Source organism: Nothoprocta perdicaria, unplaced genomic scaffold, assembly GCF_003342845.1.
Source record: "Nothoprocta perdicaria isolate Ctin4 unplaced genomic scaffold, notPer1 scaffold_424, whole genome shotgun sequence".
Classification (NCBI taxonomy): Eukaryota; Metazoa; Chordata; class Aves; order Tinamiformes; family Tinamidae; genus Nothoprocta; species Nothoprocta perdicaria.
Window position 1 is genome coordinate 97,031 of NW_020455671.1, and position 26,725 is coordinate 123,755.

Sequence of the window (26,725 nt, forward strand, 5' to 3'; positions counted from 1 at the left end):
GCATCCATGCTGGGGCTCTTGTGCACTGCTACGGGAGATAAAAAAAAGATACCTGCATCTGTGTGTGTGTGTTTGGATTCATCCCAGTGCTCCGGGCCCTCTGGGGACACCCTCCCTGCTTCCCGTTGGACCCTCCTTCCCTGGCTCTTTCCAGCAGCAGAGCAGCCTGTGATGGGTGGAGGGAGTGGTGGGGAGGGTGATGGAGACAGGACCTGGGCAGGATAAAGCACCATGAAAACCTCCATGGGCTGCAGCCACAGCTACCTCTGGGGCTCCAAACATCCCAGCTTCTCGCACCTGTAACAGCTGGCCCGATAAAAGCTAGGACTTTCCCTGACCACTTTTCTATGCTTTCCCCTTCCCATAGGCAAGGCTCTGACAAGAGCAGCCCTTACGAGAGGTGAAGCTCAGAAGACTGATTTTACCCCCAACCCTAACCTTGGACTTCGGCATATGACTGAGGAAACCAACTCAAACATTTTCAGGCATGTCAAACATCATTTGCCTTTGCTCTCTGGAGGCCAGAGTTATGTTGTAACCTCGTCTCAAGGGCAAAAAAAACAGAGAGAAGTTGTCAAGCAGCTGGGGCACCACTATGATTAATAAAATTGCTCTATTTCCCAGTAGAGGTAGCCGCCACAGCTAACACTGTTACCCAAAATACTGGCCTGATGCTCTCACAGCAATGAGTGGGCACCATCCGGGCAAACTGGAAGCATCTTCTGGCCTTGTCTGGGGGTTGTTCCAAGGGTCTCCCCTCCGGGCAGCTCCCTGAGCTAAGGCCAGGAGAGGTGACCGGAGCTAGGCAATGACCTGACGGACTCATGGAGCTCCATCGCTAGGGCAATGTGGGAACTTTTAGAGAACTGTGGGCTGCTTTAGAGAGAACCTTTTAAATACTGTAGAGAGAACCACCCTCCTATCTCTGTCAGCATTATCCAGAGCTAGTTGCTGCTTCTAATGGGGCAGGAGCGACTTCTGGGCCTTTCAGAAGCTACATAATGTGGAGACCCCAAAGGTCTCCACGTGATACAGAGCCATAGGGTATAATAGCACCGGGGAAGGATATAAAAATAATGACAACGACACTGGTTCTGCAGAAAAATCTGGCTTTAGTTCTTTGTCAGAACAGTTTATTTAGCATTAGTTAACAAAACAATATTGAGTTTATAAAAAACTCCAGACATGCTCCAATGCATGCAAATGTGAGAAGCAAAAATCAGAGTCATCCGAGAACGAGGAGTGTCAAAACTCCAGATGACTTAAAGTTCTATGCTTAGACAGATTGTCCTCCAAAACGGAGCTTTCCATCCCAAGGTTCCCCAGCAAGAGTAAAGATTGAGGCTGGGCCAACAGAATTCTCCATGGATTTATAAAGGAAGGTAAATTGGAAGGAATCTGGGATCCTGAAAAGCTGAATGGAATGGATCTCATATCCTGTCTCCCATAAACCCTCTGACCCCTAAGGAATCACTCGTGGAGGTTTGGTTTCTCCTCTATCACGCATCATGACGACAAGATGACTTTGACGTTCAAAGCTTTACACTCTAATCCACGCTTCTCCTTCTGATACTTCCATATGATGGTATTGAACCATCATAATAATACATGAGGAACCGATTTCCCCTTCTCCTCCCTCTTCACACAGCCGATGCTGCTCTGAGACAACACCCCAAGGAAAACTCAAGAAACCCAGCAGAACCAAGAGTCACATCTCTTGCTTCTCAGAAAGGCAACAGCACACTGAGGTTATAAGTACTAAGAAATCAGAGAGCTGGCACCACCCATGGGGAAGGAATGCGGTGCCCAGCAGTTTCTGCAGAACAAAGCAGTACACAAAACTTCAGGATGCTTTGGATTTTTCGGAAGAGTCAAAACAGGGCATTTGCCAACAGTGCTGCTTTCACGTCTCTGTGTAGGTGTGCCTGTGCACTCCTTGGGAAACAGCAGCAGAACTTTGAGCTGTCAATGTTTCCTAGTAATAAATCTTCTGTACATAACAAAGTTATGGCCGATATTGTATTTGATGTCTTTACTGCTCTGTAATTGTGTTTAAAGCGCTAACTTGCTTCTCTCCAACGCACTGTTCACACGTCCCCTCCTACTCTCCAGGAATCTCAGCATCTAAAAGCGAGGGTGACAGGGAGAGGGAAGTATAAAGATGCCCATGGCACACTATTGTCCATGGTGTGCAAAGGTGAGAAGGGTGCTGCCTGGGAATCGGTCAGTCCCAGCCCCAGTTTGTTCCACCAAGTCACCCCTTGGCAGAGCTGGTTTTTCATGGGGTTGCAGATTTGCTCTTTAACACATTGCTCAGAGAACAGAGAAAATAACACAGGGGAGGGTTTGCCCTAACATCTCACATGACAGGTAAGTCTACTTCAAGGTCTAAGTGGGAGACTTCAAAATACCTGTCCCAAGAAAAGCAGAGCTCCAGGTTTTTACAAATCATGGAGGCTGAGTACCCTCGGAGAAGAGCAACTGCTCAAAGCCAAGCAAGGTATGGCCTCTTGCAAGATTAATGTAAGCAAGAGATGCTGCTCATCAGCTACTGGGAGGAGCCCATTTACAGCAACACTGTCATGAACATAACACATATTTGAACCTCCCTTTGCAGCTTCTCCATAGCTAGGAAGCATCTCCTCTCATTTGGATGGCAAAGCCCTGTGTTTAATCCAGGGTTGGGCCCTGTGGGGATGGTGCTGTTGGGTGCTGTACTTAGCCAGGCAAGTGACATGCTGAGCCCATTCATCCATCGCAGGATATGTCAGGTTGGAACACAGCTGAGGAGGTCTTCGGTCCAACATCTTGCTCAAAGCAGGGTTGCTCAGACCTTTAACCACATGTTGACCATGTTGCTAAGAGCTTTATCCAGTCAGGCCTTTACATCCAAAGCCCTTAGCTATACTGCTATTTGCTATCAGTTCAAGAAGAGGCAGGTGCTACACTCTGTTCTATTTCCCTTTGGTGACTCTCATAATTATGATTCCATCCTACAGTCTAATCATCATCTTCTCCACCTCCTCCTTGCCTCAGGGCTATTTTCCAATCAGAATTGTTTATTAAATTCTTTCGGCTTGCAGGCAGGTGAGAAAGTCCATCCATCCTTCAAGCCTTGCTGTGGTTGTTCCTGGGGGATGATCAGCACAGGGACATCTGAAGGGGTTCCCAATGCCGTATCCTGGGACTAGGGGCCGAAGCCTCTGTGTTTGCACACTTGGAGTTTATCCAGTTGCAGGAAAGGATTTGCAAAGCTACCTGGTTATTCCAGGAAGCTCGGAGACAGGTGACACACACAGGTTACCATCGGTCAGACAAGCCCTATTTACATTCCCACCCTTCAAGAATTAGATTTGTTTACAGTTATGCTACACCGTGTTCACAGAGACCTAAATGCTCAACTCTGTCCATCTACCCTAACTCAGCTGATGCACAGTAACTTGACAGCACCCTTTGGTACCAAACACTAAATGCAGAAGCAGGAAGGGAGACAATTCACCACTGTCTTCTCATCCACCTCACTGCGCGATCACCAGGCCATACTTGGAGCACAGCAGATCCCTTTTCTTCTCCCGTTCCATGAGGAAATTCCTCAGTTTGGTAGTGGGAAAAGTAACCAGCGCTTGCTGCCTGCTGTCCAAACCTGTTTCTTGGAGCCATGGGCTCTGCAGGCACTCCGAGGCTGATGGTCTTCCCCTAGGACAGGAGAACAGAGCATCAGTCATGAAGACCTGCCAGGTGAGGAAGCTACTAAGAAATGTAGAGAAAGAAGGGGCAATAACTGGGTTCTCCACAAACTGTCCCGTTGGGAAAGCATTCACTGCCTTACCAGGGATTGGCACAGAGAGTGCTCTGGAGAAATGACACTGCCCCTCCAGAGAGACCAGCGTAGCATCGCGTGAGCTTCACTTTCCCCTTCCTGGTCATTCTCAGGAATTCACAGGGTGCGTCAGAGCTGACCGGGTAGTTGGCACTCAACCTAACCCAAGAGAAGAACTGATCATCACGAAAAGGCACTCTAGAAATATTTCTGTTCCCAGGAATTCCCACTCAGCAGTAAGAGGAAAGTCATGCAGTGTTCTTCAGTGGCTTTGTTTCTTTTTTCTTTTTTTTTTTTTTTTTTGCTTTGACAGCTTTTTCATTTTGTGAAATTCAAATTTTCCTGTTCAAGTTGGGGCTTTTGAAATTAGGCTGAGAAACACAAGCAGCTGTTGTGTCCCACAACTACCTCCTTCCTTCACTTTTAGAGGAAACAAGTCATGCAGGCAGCTTGTGGCTCCATCTGGAGACATCCTTGGGGCTGAGTGTCTTGGCATTGAATAGGTAGCTGCCAACCCTGCATTGCACAGCCACACTGTGGCATTACTGAGGAGAAAAGACCTAATTTAGGGCAAAGTATCTGAGACAAGGCTGGTTGGTGCTCTAAAATCACGCTTTTAAAGTGGCTCCTGCGGCAGACTGACTTACATGATGAATGCTGTGATTCCGATGGACCAGACGTCAGTCTGAGGGAGGGCCCCTTGCTCTGTCAGCAGTTCTGGAGCTACAAAAGCAAATGTGAGTGAGCCAAGCTCTGCTCCACACTCTAGCACTATGATCAGCACAAAAGCAGTAGCTACTTTTACACTTTGCTACATTCCTCAAAGGGTAAAGACAAAAAAGTCCATCTAGCATGGGGTGGTGATTGAGGTAGGACACCTCCATGGGTCAAAAATGTAATGAAACCTTGGGAACAGAAAACCAATGGACACCTCTGAGGTCACTTCTTGGGGTTGTTTTTTTTGGGTTTCTTGTATTCCCTGATCTGTTTTAGTACTATTTATTTTCTGCACATTTCCCAGAAAGGATGCTGCAGGCCTAGTCTCCTTCTCACTGGTAAAAAACAGATATGTCTTCTCTCCTACCAGGCACATGACATCAATGGGAATATGAGGAGTAGAGCATGAATATTCCCTAAGGATATACTATATGTTCTCAAGGAGCTCTGTGGCTTTCAGGGACACCCCCAACATGAGCTCTGTGGTTTACTCAGTCTTGGAAATTCTGAGTTGCTCGTTGTTCCTCCTGAGCTCTACATACAGCAGCCAGGCACGGCAAGGACAGTGACATGACACCCATCAACTTGGAGCACATGGGTGCCAGCCAGCGTGGTGTTGGCCATGACCTCTGGATGCGTTCCCCATGGTCAGCAAGCAGCAAACCTGTCACTGACAACTGCTCCTGCAGACCTTGACCAGAGGGCGGCATGTGGGAGACCTTGCTTATTTGGACCAGTTGCAAACTGTCACCTTGACCCATGGGTCAGTTTCACTCTGATTATCACAGAGTGCACACAAGGCTGAGGTTGCTCTGTATCAACTCTGTACTTACCCATGGTTTCAACATAGTCCATGCACTTGTCCATGGTAATAACTTTGTCTTGTGTGTAGAACTGTGCATTGCCAAAGTCCAGAAGTTTCAGCAGGTTGGGCTCAGTGATGATCATGTTTTCAGACCTGAGATCCAAGTGCAGGATGCTGCGTGCATGGAGGTACTCAACTGCACTGAGGATCTGCCACAGGTAATCTCGCACCTCCACTTCTGAGTAGGATGGCCTGGTAGGAGAAAGGGATGGAAAACAGAGGTGTCCTATTTGCAAGCTCAAGAGCTCTAGTCTGCACCCACTGTCATCCTCCCCTGGAAATATAATCCCGTAAGATGCTGCCTTGTGGGCTCAGCAAAAGCAACTCTACTTATTTTAGAGAATTTACTGAATATGGAGAGGCTGATCCCTCTTGTGAGCCTGGCCTATGGATGCAGAGTTTTAGAGGGCTGGGTGAACTGCAGAGAAAGCAGTGGTGGTGCAGAGATCAAAATGCAGATTTGATGCCCACCAGTCCCACATCTTTAATCAGAGCATTTCAGCTGCCATTACAAGAAATAATCTTGAGGGGAAACAAGGCTTTCTGACCCATAGGAATCTCCTTGTTATGGGACAGAAAGATTCATATCAACTACTGTGTCATGCTTTCAACCTCAAAGCTGGAGGAGCCTGAGTTATTCACTACACCAGCGAAGTAGGGAAGTTCCTTGTGTCACAAGAAGTCACAGAACAAATACACTACAAATCCATCAATGACAACCCATGGGAACAGATGGGAAGAGATAATCAAGGACGAGAGATGTAAACACAGCTGTTCTGCTATTGACATGAGCCTTGAACAGAAACTCTTCCCTCCAGGAGCTCCTCCATGTCTGCTTACCGTAACGCCAAAGAATGGAGTAGTTCTGGTCCCGCACACATCTCCTGGATCAACACCAAGTGCCGTGGGCTCACATAGGCTCCCTTCAGCTGAGCTATGTTTGTGTGATGAAGCTTTCTCAGGACTTGGTACTCCAAGATCACAGCCTGTTTGTCCTCTTGCCAGTAAGGGATGATTTTAGCAGCTAAAGTCTTGCCGCTGACTTTTTCCCGGCACTGTCGGACAATGCTGAAACGCCCCCTGGTACAAAGGAAGACAAAGGTGAGTTAAACTTCTCCTGCTATTACTGGAAGAACCAGCAGCTTCTGTATTTTAAAATCAACAGGATCCCACTGCATATTTTTCATCCCTGCCCTATGTTGAGTTATTGCAACTATTGTCACATCTGGCACATGCTTCCTCTGTCTCTGCATTGTACAGACAGATCGCCATGTAGGAATGAGATCCTAAATCCTTTGGGAGAAAGAGATATAATGTGGCTTATCCTGTCTAGTACTTTCAGGAGGCAGCTACTTCCCTCTGTTAGTGACAGAAGGATCCAAGGTCCTTCAGTGGAAGCTAAATCTCAACTCCATGAAAACGACAGCTGCACAGGATGATACAATGAGGAGAAGACTCACCTAGAAGTGTGCTAGACTTACCTAAGTTGAGCAGAAATTTCCTAAAAGCAACTTTTCTAGCTTTATTTTGCTTTTTCTAGCTACCTTCAACATTTCACTACCACTGATTGAGCACTCAGTTTAAGTTACTTACCTTTTGATCTCTGTTTGGAAAGCATAGGTTTGGTAGGTTGGGAAAGGTTCAGATGGTGCTATGATTTCACTCTCTTCATCAGCAGCAGTTGATGAAAAGCTCTGCATTGTAGTATGAAGCCCTGTGAAGAAAAAATGATGAGAATTACACAGCCAAACAACTCTGTGTGGACACTACAGACTCTCTGAGCCATCTTCCACTATCTTTACAAGTGAAGATCAAGACAACAGAAGAACCAGGCAAGTTTGCATGTTGTCTCACATCTCCGACACCACTCCCCTTTTATTGCAAACAGATCCTGGACTGACCATGCAGCAATTTGCTGGTGTCATCGCTCCAGACCACATGAGATTGACAGTATGTTATATCCTACAAGTACAATACCAAACCCTTCACTGCAATTGCCAACTATGGATTCAGCTACTGGTTCTTACCTTCTCACAGAACCAACCCTCAAAGCATGATAAAACACTGCCAAAGGAACAGAAATTTGTTTCATCCGGGTATTTCAGTACATCAGTTGAAACAAGTTGCTTTGCTCCTGGCATGCTATTCTATCTGAATGCTCCCTGAAAATATTAAAATATGTCTCCTGGCATGTTAAAGCATCTGTTTGAAAATGCTGGACACACTGGCATAAAGGAATTTGACAATAGAGCCCTTGGAGGTAGACACATATTATTAGATCAGTGCCTGAAGTATCAAGTTTCTTGTCCCAGGTCTCATGATCTCACCTCAAAACAGAGTGGTATCCAAAGGCCTAGCAAACATACTAACCTCAGAGTGTAATCCACAGCTTCTAGATACCTTGTGTAGATAATCTCCTAGATATTCCAGACAGAGCTAGGACAGAATTTAGTTATGAATAAGGCAGCCAAAGAGGCCAAGACCTCAAAACACCCCAGCATAAGTGGAATTGGTCTTGATTCACTCCTCCTTGACTTCTGCAGCTGTATTTAAGACGGGATAATTGTTTTGATGCAGTAAAAGCAAAATGCTTTCCAATTACCAGGTATCTTACCCATTTCGTCTTTCTCACTGATCTTCACTTTGTCAGATGGGTTGCTGTAAGGGCCCATTCCTGCTTTACTGATGCAGGCGATCCTGAAGCAGTAAGTGAAACCTCTGGAGAGGTTATTTGCATAGTAACAGCAGTCAGCGATGTCCATAGCGAGGGTCTTCCACTCTCCCTCTGGGCCAAGGAAAGAGTGAAATAAGGAATGGGGTTAGGACAGTCTTGCCACTCTTTCTTTGCATCAACTTTATTCATCTGCTGGAAATATGGAGAAGCAGTGGAACCTCTAAGTGAAGGGAAAAGCATTCTATAGCCTACTTCTGGGGATGTTTTAACTGACTGTGCATGTGGCAACCTTCTCTCTTCTGAAGCCAGCTGTTTGATATTTAATCAGTCCAAGGTGTGGTAATGCTGTTGCAGAGGACTGATGCAACTTGTTTGCACAGTTTCTGTTTATCTAATTCATACCACCATCACAAGTGTCAAGACACGATGAACTCCAGCCGAAACTCTGACTGTAAAAACACTCTATTCCCCCTTTGGTCTTATCTTAAATCCTGCTGAAACCATGAACTGCCGGTTTTCACAAGAGAACCATCCATTAACCACTCTCCAGGAAACCAAATATTTGAAACTGGAGCCAACCTCACTCAACATTTATGAGGTTCAAGTGATGGCTCAGGAAAATAAAAATGATGATTTATCCTGGACAATATCCATGGGGCTAAGGCGTGACCAGGAAAATCCCTGCAAACATTTCATTCAATGCTGTGACCCACATGTTGTCATCGGCACTGTGCTCAAAGCTGAACTCAAAGTTCCCAGCAATGACCGAGATGAAACCTAACCTTTTATTCAAACAAATACCGAGAATTACAGAGTGCCTCAAGCCATAACACTAGTGATATTTTGCAACCCACAGCAAAGGTCTCAAGGACTTTGCTGGCTATTAATTGAATTCTGGCATGTGCATATGCAAGAAGGGGCAGCCACGGATCAGAATCAGAGAAGGGGGCAAAAGCCTATTGTTAGAAAAAGGACAAGATAAAGATTTGTTTTCTGTTTAGCTTAATCTGTCTGCACATGAAAAAGCACAACTTTGCATGTTCCTGCCAAATGAACAGAATGTGAATGAAGACAGTGGATGCTGTTTCTTGTCCTTTCTTCCAAATGGGAACATCTTGCCTAAAGTCTTGTCCATAGCTGTGTCAAAAGAAGCAACCATAAAGAAGGTTGTGCTGGAGGAAAAGCATCGGACACCAAGTACAGCATAAATAGGCAGAAAGTTTCTGCCTGTGCTCATATTAATCAAGAATGAAGTGCATGTCTCTTAGGAGAATTAAAAGAAAGAACATGGAACCTTTCAATCCAAATGACTGTGTATTCAGGATTGTAATAGAAATTACTATTAGTAGAGGTATTCACAACAAGCACTGTAAAAGCGACCCCATGAGAGAGAAAAAACTTAGAGATTTGATTCAAAGTTCTTGGAATTAAATGCAAAAAAACATCTACTGGCTTCAGCATAAGCCTTGGAAGAAAGCATTGAAAGGATGGCATGCAGTCTTGACAAATAATAATAAAAAATAATATAATAAAAATAAATAAAAATAAATAATAAGAATAAAAAAAAATACCCAGCTGGTGGAGAGCTCATACTGACTGAGATGTTCTGCAAGGTGTAAGAGCAGAGCTCCATCTTACCTTCACTCTTGCACTGCACAGTGTAGAGGACAGGGGTGTTGGTTTCCACAGGCTTCCAGACCACCTGCACTCCATCCTTGTAAACATCCACGATGTCAGGGGGTGGAGGGCTTGGAGGAACTTCTGTCGAGAGGATGCACCAAAATGACTGTTATCTCTAGCACTGCTGTGACTTGTACCTGCATGCACAGTGCTTTTTGTTACAGATATTTTGAAAAAAAAAATATTTTTACTGGAAGAGTAACTTAGCTGTGTCTAGCAGCAAAGATTTTAAAATTTGGTTCTAAGTGCACTGTTTCTGGACTGACTCTGAATCTAGGGCAGATTTCACTAAAAAGTGAAAAAGAGGGAATGAGCACAGTGCAAAATGTGCTCTGCTACCAAACGACAAGGGTGGTGGATGGCAAATAGAGCAAGCAAAGCAGAAACTTTCCCCTGAACCTATCTACAGAAAGCTCAGGTGTAATACCCTACTGCCAAGTGCATGGATGGGAGTCACATTTTTCCAGGTCTAGAAGCACCTTTGTTTTCCAAACCTGGGGCAACCTTCAGCTTCCAAAATCGCTTGCCAGACTGACCTAAGTCTGTCAATGGTGTTAAAGGTGTACCCTTCTATCTGACAGCATCTATCTAGCTGTCCCTGCTCCTGAATGCAAGCTGCATTAGCTATCACTGTGTTCCTCTGCTTTAAAATCCACTCTAACTCTCAAGTTCCAAGATTTCCCAATTTCAGTTGGGTTCTCACAGCCAGCACAGGGCAAAAAGCAAAGAAAAATTCATCAAGCGTTGACTCTGCATACACCACTTACCTCCAAGAAAAATAAATAAATAAACAGATAAAACTAGTTACTTCTTCTCTTACCAGCTTTTCTTACGATGCAAGAGGTAGACGCTGAGCCCAGAGAGTTAGTGGCTACACAGGTGTAAACACCAAAATCATCAGCATGAACAGACAGAATAGTTAACAGCTGGAAGCTTTTGAGTGTGGTTGAGATGAGGATTCGACTGCTGCTGCGGATGGGTATCCCATCTGAAAGGCACGGGATATGAAAAATAAGCACTGTGCAAATTTATACTGAGGAGGAAACGTCTAACACGTTTTCCTGAAGGCTTTGGCCTCTCTATGGGAGTGTCAACGTCACCTCTGAACCAGTCGATGTGCGGGGAGGAGTGAGCTGCTGTCCGGCACGACAGAGTTACACACTGCCCTACAGCAGTGGTCTGGTCTATGAGCTCTTCAGCAAACGAAGGAGCTGCAAAGGAGAGAAGAGCGGCTCTTCAGGGAGGCCAGCGGAGTTATGCTGATAACAGCTACATGCAAAACACAGGATAAAAAAGAAAAGACTTTTTTTTTTGACTAGTCTAAGGATATTTTGCCCATGCTCTGGCATTCATTTGACCACCGTTTTCTTGAGAATTCCCTGGGTACTTAAGAAGTGCAGTCCCCATTGAAATAGAGAGGCTCCCTTCACTCGCATGTACTCAACATGATTGCCCACACACTATGACAAAAGACATAGCTATCTAATCACCCAAACTTTCCCGCAGACACTAGATTCCATACTCCTCCCTTGGATTTTTTTTTTTTTTTTTTTTTTTTTTGGCTTACTATGTATTTATCTGGTTATGGACAATAGGGCAGATCTGACCCTTGAAAGGGTCTTGAGGAACATCTGCATTGCACAGCCCTGCTGCATCGACAGCAGAGAACATGAAGTGTATGCCACTGCAGGAGTTTTCTATTTTTTTTTCTTTTTGTTATTTTTTTTTTGTTTTGATTTGTTTTGGTTTTTTACTATCTTAGCTTAAATGTTTAGGCAAAACTAAGTGTTGATGTTCCAAGGATGAAGGGATCAGACCAAGACAACACTGGAAGGGAGAAAAGCAGGAGATTTAACTTCACAATTCCCTCCTTTGTTGTCTGGCATTTGGACACCCCATTTCTTCTCTTTACAGCTTACAGGTCGAGTTTGGTCCTCTGCAGTAGCTTCCTAGAATGGTTCCAATTTGCAAACAAGCCCACGACAAGGCAGTTTTAGCAGGGACATTAGTAATGATATAGAGTTTTCTGGCTCTATATGCATGGGTTGCAACTTGCATGGGTTGGTCTAGGACTATCTCCAGACAGACATGTAGATTCAGCTTTAGCTGCAGGCCTCGAGCTGCACTGTTACATTCATAGTGACATCTGATGATAAAATTAGCTGATGATTTGGGCAATGAAGAGTACCTTTCTCCTTTGGCAGGAGGCTTGGTAACTTGAATGATGGAAGTCCCGATTTCCTCTTCCAAGATCCTTCAGCTCCTGCTAATGGCTCTTTCTCTACTGCTTCACTTTCCAGCACACCAATCTCTGCTAGAAGGGAAGGAAGAGATTTCATTCAAGTCCACTCTTCTCCCCACCACATATATTTACTTCAAAAAGTTCTGCAGTTCACTTGCAAATATTTCATTAGTCACAGGCCTCCTTATTAGTGAGCCCTTAGTCAACATGAAAAGCTGTGAAAGCTTTTACAAGCAGAATGATGTGGTGTGAGAGGAAGGCATATCTAGGGCAGGCAGAAAAGTGAGGGCAGGTTCTATTGTCCAGACTTGAATGCTATTAATTTAGGTATAGATCCTGGGGCAATTTCACCAGCTTCACGCAGTCTCTTTAAAGATTTGTCATTGAGGCCACAGTCAGGTGGTGACTGCAGAAGTAATGTCAGTGTTTTATCTCCCAACCTTTGCACATTACTGCTATTCTGTCAGTGGGGCAGAGGCTGGGACATTGTGTCATCCAGCCCTGCTCTGCTTTTGTGTGAATTAAGGCAGGGGAATACAAGCTGCTTCCATCAGCACCCAGCTGACTTTGCCCTCAAAAGGGGCAGCAACAGAGAGCTAAGGGACAACCTTAGCGGGGGGAGCTGGTCTAGCTGATCTTTAGAGGTCCCTTCCTATCTCAGCCATTCTGTGATTCTATGAACCTGCAGATATCAGGCTTAGTCTGGTCTGCAGGTTCCAAGTCTGTCTCTGACAGTTTTGCAGCTACTGTCTAGATATGAACCTCAGATATATTGCAGAGGATGTAAAAAGGCAGATTTAGTGGAGCTCAACTACACTAAAAGATATCAGAAGGTACAAAATAAAATATTGACCTTCCTCTGCCTCTCGCTCAGGTGACGTCTTTCCTTTCAGGATTCTTGAAAGATGGGCAACAGAAGCTTTCACTTTCTTCTTTAGGCTCTGCTCCACTGACTGCTCCATGGAATGAGATCTTCTGTAGGGTTTAAAGAGTCCTGGCTTGCTGAAGGAGCTTTTCTGCTTACCGCTTGGGTCCTTTTGGAAGCCGTACATTTCCTTATGACCCTCTGACCCTTTCCCCATGGCTGAGAGGGTGATTGCCTTTGAACTCCCAGATATTTCCAAAAGGTTTTGCTTGTTCCTCTCTTCTGCCTCTTCTCTGATGCACAATCTTTTTTCCTTATGCAAATGTCCTGCAGGAGGCGACCTTGCCCTTTCACTAAAAGGTATAAATCGTCTACCAGTTGGTTTGGGTGGAGGCTTCCTATAGTTCATAAATTCAAATGGAAAATAGACAATGTCATACAGATCTGAGAAATTCAAATAGGCAGGCTCTACCTCTGATATGTCAAATTTGGGCGTTCCACTACTAACACTGGGTGCTTCATCCGACAGATCTTTGATTTTCAGCAAAGACACTTCAGGGTATTTACTACTGTCCTTGCTCACTGGCACTTGACTGTTTTTTTCCCCAGAATCCAAGCTATCCCTCTGGGAAATGCTTACTTGACTAGAACTGGTGCTTTCAAATGCTACATCCTCCAGATGCTCACATTCACGAGGAACCATTTGTGTTCCATGTCCTTTCAGCACAGCTGATTCCTCATGCACAGCAAGGTAGGGTTCTGGGATATCATCCATCTCAGAGACTTCTCCTCCTCTACTGCTCTCACCAGAAGGAGAGAAACTTATTGTAGATGCTTGGCCACCAGGCTCTTTGTAGAATATCTCTGTGGGAGAAGAGATGTCCTTTCTACATTCCTCCTGAATCTGCCCAACTGACTCTGCCCAAACATTCATCTCTTCAGAAAGCAAAACCATTTCATCCACTAAGCCCTCCAGCGCAGCAGACTCCTCATCACTGTAAAACGAAGACCTCTGATGTGAGATCTCCTGCCTTTGATTCTCATGCAGCGATGGTGGGACAGGTTTTCTAGCATCCCAGCTTCCAGTCACTGAAGCAGCACTGCTTCTCTCACCATAATCCTTAGGGCATTCCCCATATTCCAGCTCACAGACTGAAGCTGGGGCACCTTTGGCTTGTGAAGCAGTTAAAATACATGGGTGCACGGCCTCCAGAGCTGCAGAAACCTTGCCACTGTGATACACAGTCTTGAGCTGCTCATATGCCTGTCCTTCTGTCTTGGGGAAAGGAGCAGGGATAGGCTGCCCAGCAGCTGGACTTCCACCTGCTGAGACAACAGACGTCACCTCCCTACAAAGGGAAAGCTGTGGGTATTCTTGCATTTCCCTCTCACAGGCTGAATGGAGGTTAATATCTTGTGATGAACGAGTTCCAGCCAAGGATCTGCCCTCCAGAACAGCAGGAACTGTGTCGCTGTACTGAGAAGCCTCCTGGGGTTCAGCTGCCTTGATTTCAGCCTCATGGACCAAAACGGGAACAGTTTCTACACGGGCTGAACTTTCACCCTTCCGAGCAGCAAGCTTCTCCTTGCTATAAGCTGGCTGTTCCCATTCTGCTTGGTGTGATCTGTCGGAGATTGACACTGGCATTGGTTTTGGTGGTGGGACTTTCAGGACAACAGGACTCTTTCCCTTCAGAGCTGCTGATGCTTTGTCTGCACGAACAGAGAGACTTTGGGCCATTTGGCTTTCACTGGCATGGTCTGATAATGGAGCACCCTCCGCAACAGCTGGTCCTTCATCCTCCAAGACAGCAGACTGCACTTCCCTATAGGTGTTCAGCTTCTGGTGAGTATCTTTGTCAACTGCTTGCAGAGCTGCTTGGAAACCTGGCTCCTTGCCCTCCAAGATAGTAGCTGCTGGAATGACTTGGTCATAAAGTTCCTGACTTTTGTCCTGGTGCACTGGAGATAGATCTGTTTCTGCTTGTGGGCTTGTTAAAACCGCAGGCCTTTTGTGCTCCAGAAGATCAGGCTTAGCATCACTGTGAGCAGCAGGCTTCTGGAGTGCATGCTCTTGGCTTTTGTCTTTACAGGGGGCAACTGAAGCAGTCCTTTCAACAGCGTATCTTTCACCTTTTAGGTCAGGATGGTGGTCAATGCTGTCAGCAGAGAGCTCTGACTCCTGCTGCAGATACACTCCTCTCTTGCTTGTGGGGACTGGCTTGGAGGCGGTCTCTGGCTGCGGAAGAGCTGAAATTAATTGCTCGTCCTCCTGAAGAGCTGTCTCAGAAGCACTGCCAGAGAGAGACTTAGCCTGAATGCCTTCAAACTTTTGACCTGATGGTGCAGTTATATCTGATTGTACAGTGGTCAGAACGGGGCTTTTGCCTTCCAAATCATCATCTTCCACCTCCACATGAGTAGCTTTTGTCTTCTTAAGTAAATGCTTTCTATTCTCACTCCTATGAGGGGATACTGGAAGCTTCTCTAACCTTTGCACAGTAACAGCCGGGCATCCATGACCCTCACATTGCGTGGAAGGAGAGAGCTGTTCTTCTGGACGATCCTTTCTGGCTCTGCTAGCATCCTCTTGGTTTGAAATGTCTACAGAACAACCCTTGCCTGGCTCACTAGAAATGTCGCAGTGGCGACTGCCTTCAGGACAACTTTCCTGTGATATTATATCATAGTCTTCTTCCAAAATATCTTGTTCCCTCACTGATCTGGAGGCCCTTAGCCTGTAATCATCCAGTGAACGGCTTCGGCTAGAGCCAGTGATAGCAGGATGTGGTGGTTTCCTTGCAGTATCAAATGAGGCTGATTTGGTCAAGCCACCAGGAAGACTTTCCCTGTGTCCTCCACCTTCCTCTTCCTCTTCTTCCAGCTCAAACTGTTCTAGAAGGGGTTCACGGAGACCACTGAGAGGCACCTTTGGATATCCAGCTTTCCGGAAAGTCCTTCTGGCTCTGTCCAAGTGCCTTCTGAGCTCTCTGCTTGGAGAGGAAGAGCCCCTTGCAGGAAGCTCTGCTGCTTGGCTGTAGAAAGTGCTTTTAATGACACTCTGTCTTGGAACACATATAGGTGGCTTCTCTGTCCCATCCCCAGCCCTTTCAATTTTGTCCTCATCAGATAAAGATGTGTCTGTTTTCTTCTTCTGATGTAGACTTGATTTGTCATCTATGGAAATCTTCCCTGAGGAACGTTCAGTTGCATCAGTTTTGGGGGACTGCTCTGCTCCTTCATCTCCAAGTGTGCGGTGCAGTCCCTCCTCTCTCTGTCCTAAGGTACTTGTCATGAGCTCTTCACTTTCTGTAGGTGATCTGTCCCCAACTTCACTCTTCACTGAAGCATACTTCCTCCTCATGGGCTTTACTGGAGGAACCAAGATTTTGGAGTGCTGATATTCACTTGCATGTTTTGGAGGTTCCTGACTGTCTGGTGCATCAAAGATGGACAAATGCAGTTCAGGGGTAGAGCCGAAGTGTCTCTTCTTGGGGAAGTTTGAGTTCTCGTTGTCTGAAGAGGAACCACTCGTACTGGAAGAAGTGCTTTCCTCAACGAGATGTCGGGAGATGGCCAGGGAGGTGTTGTCATGAGTCCTTTCTAGGATTTCTGGAATGGATCGCATTACCAGTATGGATTTATAGCACATCAGAGACCGCTGAAAAAACAAACCAAAAGACAGCAGAATCAAGATGGAAGCATGGCTGTGAACATGGTAAAAGCAAACACACAAAAATGATCCTCTGTATTCTTAAACACTCCACAAACTAGCTTAATAACATGGACAGTAGGTTTAGGCATTATTTGCTCTCTGAATCAACCTCTTACTTACAAAGATGGAACTATGTTATCTTAGGGGACATACCTCCTGTAGTAAAGGGAGAATCAGGACCCTGTCTGAGATTTTCAAAGATAATTTGGCCATGCAAAGCAGAAGGAAAAAGCTGAGATATAAGTATCTCGGTTTTAATTGGAGACATCTGATGAGAGCCTGCTTGGACTAACTGGTCTTAGTTTCACTCACTGCAGTGACTTAGGCCAACAGAAGACCCGGCACACTGCAGGAGGTAGGATTCATCTGCTCTAAATTCTAATGGACAATACATCTTGGCTGAAATTGAACAGCAGGTCTTTCTTCACAGTCAACAGAGAGAAAAAGACATCTTCAGAAGTCAATAATCTGGTTATTTTGGACAACTTTCAGGAAAAGAGGAATCTTCTTATGACCTCTTTATAATTCATTACTAATTACAAAGACAGGCTAGCCACACTGAATAGCTGAAATATACAGACACAGCTATGTATTCTATAGGTACTGTCATTAGAAGAGATAATTTAGTAAATGTATCTTCTTAAGTTGCTTTAATTTCAAAACTCTCCTTTACACTATATATCCATATTTCTGTGAAATATACAGAGAAATCTCTGCTCTCATATGAGTATGTAGTACAGGAATTAGAAAGGAAACAAAATGCTTAAAAAGGTAAGTGACACAGTGCATTAATGTCAAAAATACTTCCCACCCACACTCCAACAAAACAATCCCAGAGGAAGAGCAAAAATTTCATGATAGGTTCATGAGTGCTATCTGTGATTAATGGCCATCCTAATAGCACTTACAGGACTATTATAATCATTACACTATTATAAACATTATAAACCATTACAAACAAGACTTTTATAAACATTAGCTAATGACCTTATCAGAGTGATCCGCAGTTGACAAAGGGACTGGTGTTATCTGAGGACATCTGATAACTGAGGAGAGGCTACACTGCCCTCAGTGTCAGCGCAGGATGACAGCAGGACTTTACACATTTAACTTACATGTACATACCGAAATGCAGGTGTCTTAGCCCCGTTTCAGAGCCTCCTGGAAGACCTCACAACCTAGGACTGCAGAAACAGCCTGGATAATCTCCGTCCCTTGAGCACTCTGCCTAGGGTTTATTCCCCCTTCAGAGCCAACCTGAGAACATCTCTGCTGCACTGTCCTAGCCCAATGGACTACTAAGGATGTAAACATAGTTGACAAAAAAAAATACGAGAAAGACCAAAAAACATAGGTTTAGGCCTGCTCACCTGCCACTTGCTCCGAGCCACAATGAATTTGAGCTGCTTGGTATTAATGAAATGAGCTGCTTCGATGGGGAGATTATGCTGTCAAAAATGAAATTAAAAGCAGAATGAGCCAAAAAAAAAAAAAAAAAATGATTAAAAAGTCCTGAGCTCATATCCTGAGAAATTTTTAGGATTCCTTCACTCTGAAATTGTTTATTTTAAATACTCATTTGTTTCATTATAACATAGCAATCTCAGAATCCCCCTCATAGCATTCAGTTCTAAAAAAAAAAAAAAAACCAAAAACCCACACCACTCAAAAAACAACCAACTGACCCCAACAAAATCCCCTTCCCTACACTAGAGATTCCAGGCATTTGAATATAAACTATAATTTTTCTCTGCCAACATGGTTTCCTCTCAACACAGACACGTTATATCTGCTCATATTAATAGGAATTTTTGTCTTTGAAAAGGAAAAATCCTGGCAAGAAAACACCAAGTGACTTTTACTTCCAGAGAGCTGGGTCTGTTCTACAAGGTGGGACAGTGAGAGCTGCCCCTCGAGGGTCTCAATCACTTGATCATTCTATAAAGAACCAAGACTTACCATGAACCACTTGTGGGTCAGACATTCCAAAGCATTAGGCCTGGCTCTGATAAGAGAAAAGATGGCTGTTTTAGGAGCAAGTCTCTTTAAAGAGCCATAGCAAGACTCCAAAGAATTGCCTGCATTGCTTGGACGCGTGCACATGCACAAGCATACAAATCTGGGTACCGCTTTGTGCTGATGTTTTGGAGCAAAGCTAGCACTGAATCTTTCAATCCAACATTACTATAAGCTAGCACAAGCTTTCTTTGAGTGATTTTAAGCTCCTGCAGGTGGCCAGAGCAAAAACCAGTTCTGGCACCAGGCAAAAGGTATTTAAACGAAATTAAAGGCGAGCATTCATGCCTTCAAGCCTACTTCTATACTTAAAAATGCTTAAAAAATGTGGATCGTATTATTTAATTCCTACATAACTCCCTTGACCTGAAGTAGTTGCTAATGCTTTCCTCACTTTTCCAACTCATTTCAGAAACTCCTCCGCCTGGAGTGACTTGAGAGCAAGGCCATCACCTTATAGAAGCAGATGCGTTTTGCAAACCGCAGACAAGCATTTCTTGAGCAACGAATAAAGAAGAATTGGAACTCAGGCGTAGAGAAGCTCATCTCATGCAGGTTTTCACTTTTTAAAACCACTGCAGCCCTGCTGAGCTCAGCTCTAGCTGCTGAGAGCCCTGGCATCCTGCGCATAGGAAGCACAAAAAGGCACTCACTCAGGACGCTGCTGCAGGATCCGTTTTACAAAATCCTTCGCATCTTCACTCAAGTGAACAAAGTCAGGAAGGGTCCAGGAAATTTCACCATTCTGGATATTTAGAAGGGTTCCTCTGTCGTTCTCCCCAGCAAACGGAGACTTGCATGTTAGGCTTATTTAACACCATAAAGTAAAAAGAGATGGACTTTAGACCCTTATTTGGCATTGGACTGAAAGAAACACAAACTCTTCTACGGAGCTTTAAAGTGCCTGAAGGATCTGACACATGGGACAAAACATTGGTGAGCTGCATGTTCCACTGAGCACTTTTCCGCTCAATTACAAGGCACTTGACAAGAGTAGTTATTTATTCCTTTTTCTCACATACCAAATTAAAGGCTTGATTTTGCACAGCTACAGAAGGATGGCTGCTCAAATGGGCAAGTTAAAAACTGAAGGTGACCCATGAGAGAGTCTGTGAAGTCTCTGAGCAGAGACGATCACCAAAGTCCTTGCCAAACTGGAAAGAGTAAAGGAGAAAACACAAGGAATTGCCCTCTTGGTGGAAGGACTCCATTCCTCTCTCACTCAGATACTCCCATTGAAGGTGCTGGAGGCTCTGACAGGCTTGGGACTAAAGGATATTGAATGAGTCTCTTCAAGCAGGATTATTTACCTTAAGTATGTGATGACTCCAACAGCCCTGAGGAGAAAGGGAACACTAAGGTCAGTTATTGTTTCTCTTTGCAAACACACAGCTCCCTTTTCCTGCCACTTGCTCACCTCTCAAGGGAAAATAAATCCCCCAAGCTACTGCTTTTCTTTTCTCTTTCGCTGAAATTAAAGCTATGTAGCATTAAACATTTGATTATGATCAGAACATTTTTAAAAATTGGTCTTCAGCATTCCTCGCTTTATAAAGTATACACAGAAAACTTGAAATGCATGAAATGTATTTTGGAGTTTGCTTTTTTAAATAATTTATTTTTTAACCTTCTTAGGAACATCCTCTCTAGTTGATGCCTCTGTAACAAAGATCAACTTCTCTAAAATGCTCCTTTGTATTAGTTAACTGTAATTAATTAGCTGAGTTCAATAATGGTTGACCAAACCAAATAGAAGAATCTCTGAAGTGCCTTGATGTAACTTGGATTCTCAATGTCCACTTTCAGCCACAAGTTTTACTTCCATTAATCTATTTATGTAAGAAATTATTAATGGGGACTGCTTTATTAATTGCAGCAGCTTTACCAACCTACAGCATTATGAAATCATTAATGCCATTTTTATACTTGTAAGAAAACGGTATATTGCAAACATTACAGATATGATCAATAGAAACATTTCTGAACAACAGACTCTCTGTACCACACAGAGAAGAATTTACCACTTCAGTAAATTACCCTAAGGATGAATTACATATTCCTAAGGAAACATCTATATTAATCTGGAGGCACCAAATTCATGCTATTTACTACTAATTGTACTTTCAAAGATGCCAGTTACCAAATATCAGTTGCTTTTGACACTGGTGACTGGGAGACAATTTCTGGGGCAACAAACTCTGGAGACCCATATTTGCTGAACTGACACTGATATGGAGTGATCTTCTGAGCAAATCCAAAGTCACAGATCTTGAGGTCTTCCCTTTCAGGATAAACCATGAGGATATTTAGAGGCTAAGAGATAAAACAAAAAGGTTCTTCTTTGTGGTTGTTGTTGTTAGGAAAGAGCAATATTTTAGTTTGCAAATAAACATAATTCAAATAAGGAACACCCATTCTCTGACCAACAGGTGCCCTGCCATTGCACATTACCTTAATGTCCAAATGAAGGATGTTGTTGTCATGAAGATACTTGATTCCTTCCAAAATTTGTTTGATATACAGCTTGACCTAAAAATGAAATCAATTATTCAAAAATGAATCATTAAACAATTCAAATTGAAGAAGGTTCCTGATTCCAGCCATCTTTTATATGTATGAGGAAGCAGAGGTTGAACTAGAAATAATTTCAAAAAAAAAGAGATGAACTTCTTACATTAGCCCTTGTAGGTGAAATAAAATGTGAACCATGTATTACCATACTGAATGAAACTGTGCCTAGTGACATTTTCTCAGAGTATTTCTGAGAAAAATCAGTTTTAGCATTAGCTATGGGAGAGATGGCTATGACACCTTGGGTGATGGGAAGCCTTTTGCTCTTTGAGCATACAGAATCTTTAAAAACTTTAGAAACCATCATCTCAGCCCTTGGTTTGGAGACTGTAAGGGACCAAACACAAGTAAAGTCATAAAAAAATGCAGTAAAAGTTCCTTCTTTTTTTTTGCTGAAGGAGAAGCAAGGTGGTATCCACCAATTCTGGACTTTGAAATGAGAGACAATTACCTCTGCTTCAGTGACAACATTCTTCTTGAACAAACGGTCGAGGAGCGTTTCGCTGGAGCACCTTGCAATGGCATTAAGGGAAAACGCAGCTACAGGTAAATCCTTATTTGTGTTCTGTTTGTTCTGTTATTCATCAGTGAGGTCTGCCTAGTACTTCCCAACCTCTGCAGCGAACAAGCACGTAAAAGGATACAACTCCAGGATCAAAATCAGGGTTTTCCGTGTTTCAAACTGGTCCAGCAGCCTGGTGATTCTGTCATGGGACAGAGGGGCCAGAATATCCCTCTCCTGATGTGCTCGAGCCTTCGTTTTGCTTCGCAGAGGTATGAATTTGGCAGCACAGGACACTCTGTTCCCTTTATGCACAACTCGTTTCACGAAGCTGAAGCAGCCTCTGTGTAAAATTAAAGGGTAAGTCCTGTTCAGACTTGATTCAAAGCCCTTACCCAGCAGCTGCAGACCTTTCCAAGTCCCAGCCTACTGTTCAGGTCTTAAACTCTCCAACATAACAAGCTGATCCTTCTGTGTGAGAGGTGACATTGCCCTCTCCTGGCTGGAGAGAAAAGGCTGCTCCAGGTGATACAGGCTTGCTTGATCAATATTTTATATGGAAGTGAGGCTTGCATGCCATGGGGCTTGCATGTACATCTCTATGGAGCTCTGATGCTAATATCACCTGAGGGTTTCAACTGTGTCCCCACCACAGCCAGAAGATAATGCAACCTGCTGGTCGCAGGGTTTTCCCTGAGTACAGGAGCTATCTTGTCAGGTGCTGCTGTTTTTAGTTCCAGGAGAAGCTGGAAATTAGAGGAATTGTCACACATTGGCCTCATCTGTGTGGGCCACCAGGTATCTATCACGGTGCTGCTGTCCCACTAGGCAAATGCAGGTACTAGGAGGAGGCTGCTGGGTTTTCTCTGTGAGATTTTCAGAATATTTCAGAATATTTAAGGTTGGAAGGGACCTCTACAGATCATCTAGTCCAACCTTCCTGCTCAAGCAGGCACACCTAGAGCATGTGGCACAGGGTGGCATCCAGGCGGGTTTTGAAGACCTCCAGAGAAGGAGACTCCACAACCTCCCTGGGCAGCCTGTTCCACTGCTCTGTCACCCTAACAGTAAAGAAGTTCCTCCTCACCTGGAGATGGAACTTCTTGTGTTTCAGCTTGTGGCCATTACCCCTCGTCCTATCGCTGGCCACCAGTGAGAACAGCCTGTCCCCTTCCTCCCTGCATTCTCCCTTCCTGAACTTATACATATTAATCATATCCCCTCTGAGCCGTCTCTTCTCCAGAGAAAAAAGGCCCAGCTCGCTCAGCCTCTCTTCATACGAGAGATGTTCCATTCCCTTAATCATCCTGGTTGCCCTAATTTCTCAAGGTTCACATCTTGAGCATCCTTCCCTGGGTACACTTTGGGCATCACTTTGCCTAGATAGCATCAGCACTCTTTCCAACACTCCTCAGAAGGCAGAAATGGATGCTCCCAATTTTCAGACTCTTTAGACAACAACTTGCTCTATATCGAAGCAGTAGCTCAGATGAGAAGTTAGATACTCCCCTGTAAGCCTGTTCTAAAGCTGGGAAATTAATTTACCTTCCAATCTCCTGCTTAACTTCATAGAGAGAATGGAGTTTTCTTCTGGTCGCCACTTTCTTTGCTGCTTGGTCTTTCTTAACTTTGGCAACAGAAAAAAAAAAAGGATTAATAAACAGATTATAATGCCTTGCAAAGAATGTGCAAAACTCTCAGACAACATTAAGCATGGAAAATCATCAGCATCCTTCTCTAGGCTTTGGGACACAATTAAGTGCAGCTGTTTGATGAGGGAGTCTGCCAACATGGACTTTTTGGAGGCTGTAACTTAATCCGACATAAATCAGAAGAGCCAGGAGAAAGAGTGAAATACCAGAAGTATGGCCCTTACCTCTGTGGTCCATTGTATCAATTCATCATGTCATCTCAAAAAAACAATCAACCAAACAAAAAAAACAGCTTATTTCTTCAAAGATGTAGTTCATTAAACCATGATCCTGGATCCTACCATGCTGGTACCATGCAAATGCCAAGCAGAAATACAGGGTATACACCGTATGGGTACCAGAAAAAGACTGAGACAAAAACTATTTTGCAATGGTGTTGAAAGCATCTCAAGAAACTGAAAGGATTAAGTTACCTTCATGTACAATAAGCTCTGCTTTGCACAAAACCTCCCCCCCGGCATTTTTGGCAACACAGGTATAAACACCACCGTCTTCTGAGACAACATTGTCCAGGATTAAGCAATATGTTGTTCCTTCCTTCACTTGATGGATCCTGTGGCTGTCTGTCAACAAGGAAGTGCCCTGAGAGAGAAAAAAAAATGGCATTTTGGCACTGAAAATCAAGACAGAAATAAATGTTGTCCATCTTTATAGCATGAGATACACCAATGGGCCTAAAATACAAACCTTTTAAGTATTTAAGCTAGTAAATCTCACTAATAAAATGCTGACTGAAGAAGTCCCCTGCAGCTAAGTGATGTTCAGCTTTGAGGTTGTTTATTATCAGTTTTGTTTAACATCCCATTCATAAGGGAAAAGGCATAGGGGAGACCTTCGGGGCTATGTGCTTTACCCTACAGTTCTGCCAGTTCATGGGAGCACAGAGAACATCTACTTAACTCCTGCCTGGTCTCCAGCTTGTGCTGGCACTTGTGCTGCTTAGAACAGTCATTTGTGACCTGATAGGAGACTTGGTGGTAGGAAGATGTGGATCGACACAATTTATGGAGCAGATTATGATGATTTGCAGAAGGATCCTGTTAGATTGCCTGACTGGGCAATAAAATTCCTGATGAAATTGAAAACAGATGAAGTGAAACTACATTATTTTCCCACATGGAAATTTCGTCTCTGAGCTGAACCTTATTACACTGGAAGAAAATTTGACCCTAATTCCTGACCTCAGAACTACAGCAAACATCTTGGCAACTCTCAGGCATCTTGGTGGCACCTATCCACTTTCTGCCCGTAAATATCTTCCCCACTGAAGGGGCTACAGTGACACTGGAGACAACACAGGTCAAGATGAGTGGTTGTGATGAATGAGTACAGCTGTTCCTACGTTGTCCTCTCATGAAAAGGGACTTTTAACACAGGAAATTTTGTCTGGACATGAAGAAATATTTTTTAATTGAACATTTTTTAACTGTGGGAGTAGTTCAGCATTGGAGCAGACTGCCCACAGAAGTTTTGGAGTCTCCATCCTTGAAGAGCATGGATTCTAAACCCAGCTTGATAGAGTCCTATGTAATCTGCTCTAGCTCTTGAGAAGTGGCCTTGGACTAGACAATCTTCAGAGGTTCCTTCAAATCTCAACTAGTCCATGAAAATATGAAAGAGAAACTTGAAAAAATATCTCTAACACTCAATAGGTATTTGCTGGTTCCAGAGAAAACTGCAGCAGATTTGGAAACTCTCTATCACAATCTACAGACACTGACCCTGACTCAGTATGAAAGGCACAGGATGAAAGAATAAAAGAAATTCCCTACAAATATCCTGCTCTATAAGTTTGTCTGTGGTCCTTATTCCCTGTCAGGGAAATATTTTCACTTACCTTAAACCACAAAACAGTAGGCTGAGGGTTTCCTTCAATCACTGCCTGAAATTTAGCACACTGCCCTGAATTCACCTGCACATCTTCTATTGTCACTTGCATGTAGGGCGCACCTGGTGAGACATAAGGTTTTGTGGCCATCACAATATTGTAACTTTGTTCACGGTCTGCTAATGAAAGACAAGTTATTCAAATGTGATTTCCAGGATGGATCATTTAGGATGTGATCATTTAAATCAAGAGATATCACAGATCATATTTAAATTTATTTTCACTGGAATTACCTTTAGCTCTCCTGTTTTCTGGCTTATGTGCTATTATTAGTTTAATAATTCTTACTGCTCAAGAAAGACAAGTACTTCAGAAAACAGACATCGAAAGATATCAACAAAGGAGAAGACAACGGGGCAATCATGGGATGGGAGGAGAGAAACAAGGTTTTTCCTTACTTGTTGGAGTCTTCTCCTCTGTCTTATACACACAAGTTCTTTCCGTGGTCTCAATATAAACTTCACTGTGCACATCCCAGATCACATCTCCTTCTCTTCTGTACCAGTCTCCTGCCCCTGTGACTGGTGATGTTCTTTCATGAAGATCAAGAGTAAATATCATTACACAGTCACATACAACTACAGACATATAGGATTAGACTCTCAATTTAATCATTATTTGCTTAAATTTAATACAAGAAGATTTTCTTTGGGGAATTATTTTTTCCCCAACTTTATCCATCCTTCATACATGCTACCAAATTTTACAGGAGTCAAAGGATTATACTAAACACAAAAGAATCAGCTTGAGTCACCACCTACTTCCTTATCTACTACTTGTTTCGCTTACAACACAGTCTAGCATGTTCAGAAATATGTGTGCAGGATTTGTATTTACCTGCTGATGGGAACTGTGCGTTCCTGAGTCCTCTCCGCTCCAGCGGCCGTATCTCTGGGAGAAGGACCAGGCCTGGGTTTTGTTGCACTTGGTTCTTCATCTGGAATTTGGCTTTGTGCTTTGTCTGGCAGCAAAAATAAGGCAAGATGGACATGTCAGTGACGAAGGCACACCTGAAACCAGAGCAAGTCTTTGGAGACCATCTCCACTCTACCTTATGTCTAAAAGACCTTATCTGATTTGAGATAAGCGTGATCACTGGAGCTAGGAGTAGAACTTAGTTGTTTTGAGAAGACAACATGCAGAAAAAGGCTTGAACATCTGAGAGACTGAATGGTGCAACACCGGTGACTGGGCAAAACCAACTTGTTTTTGAGGGAACACTAAGAGACACAAATAGAAAAGGCAACCAGCAGGGACACAATAAGAATCATAATGACTGAAAGGGAAATGTTAAAGAAGCAGCAACTTCCAGAATAGCTCTACGAGTACGGAAAACATGGTTATTCACAGCATTCCTGGTAGGATCAGAGAACACAAGTGGGTGGTGGGAAATAAGCTTGTGTTTTCCTATAGCTTGTTCTATAGAAATATTTGCCTCTTTTTAAACAAAGTGTGTAG

At 43.8% G+C, this 26,725-nt stretch overlaps 1 protein-coding gene across 1 annotated transcript in view; it reads right to left on the reverse strand.

Moving 5' to 3' along the window:
* Positions 1–3,484: 3,484 nt before the first annotated feature.
* OBSCN (obscurin, cytoskeletal calmodulin and titin-interacting RhoGEF) overlaps positions 3,485–26,725 on the reverse strand; it is a 129,766-nt gene continuing 106,525 nt past the window's right edge. Inside the window, exons 62-85 of the mRNA XM_026046171.1 lie at positions 25,666–25,845; positions 25,217–25,329; positions 23,793–23,961; positions 23,213–23,294; positions 21,810–22,010; positions 21,617–21,677; positions 21,046–21,123; positions 20,735–20,907; positions 19,905–19,931; positions 19,248–19,400; positions 18,538–18,583; positions 17,949–18,026; positions 12,852–16,524; positions 11,945–12,070; positions 10,857–10,967; positions 10,577–10,744; positions 9,715–9,837; positions 8,032–8,187; positions 6,996–7,095; positions 6,243–6,482; positions 5,371–5,594; positions 4,468–4,537; positions 3,830–3,979; positions 3,485–3,696 (exon numbers count right to left, since the gene is read on the reverse strand). Of these exons, the coding sequence (XP_025901956.1) occupies positions 3,519–3,696; positions 3,830–3,979; positions 4,468–4,537; positions 5,371–5,594; positions 6,243–6,482; positions 6,996–7,095; positions 8,032–8,187; positions 9,715–9,837; positions 10,577–10,744; positions 10,857–10,967; positions 11,945–12,070; positions 12,852–16,524; positions 17,949–18,026; positions 18,538–18,583; positions 19,248–19,400; positions 19,905–19,931; positions 20,735–20,907; positions 21,046–21,123; positions 21,617–21,677; positions 21,810–22,010; positions 23,213–23,294; positions 23,793–23,961; positions 25,217–25,329; positions 25,666–25,845 (6,680 nt within the window). The 3' untranslated portion in view covers positions 3,485–3,518. The remainder of the gene's footprint in view (positions 3,697–3,829; positions 3,980–4,467; positions 4,538–5,370; positions 5,595–6,242; positions 6,483–6,995; positions 7,096–8,031; positions 8,188–9,714; positions 9,838–10,576; positions 10,745–10,856; positions 10,968–11,944; positions 12,071–12,851; positions 16,525–17,948; positions 18,027–18,537; positions 18,584–19,247; positions 19,401–19,904; positions 19,932–20,734; positions 20,908–21,045; positions 21,124–21,616; positions 21,678–21,809; positions 22,011–23,212; positions 23,295–23,792; positions 23,962–25,216; positions 25,330–25,665; positions 25,846–26,725) is intronic.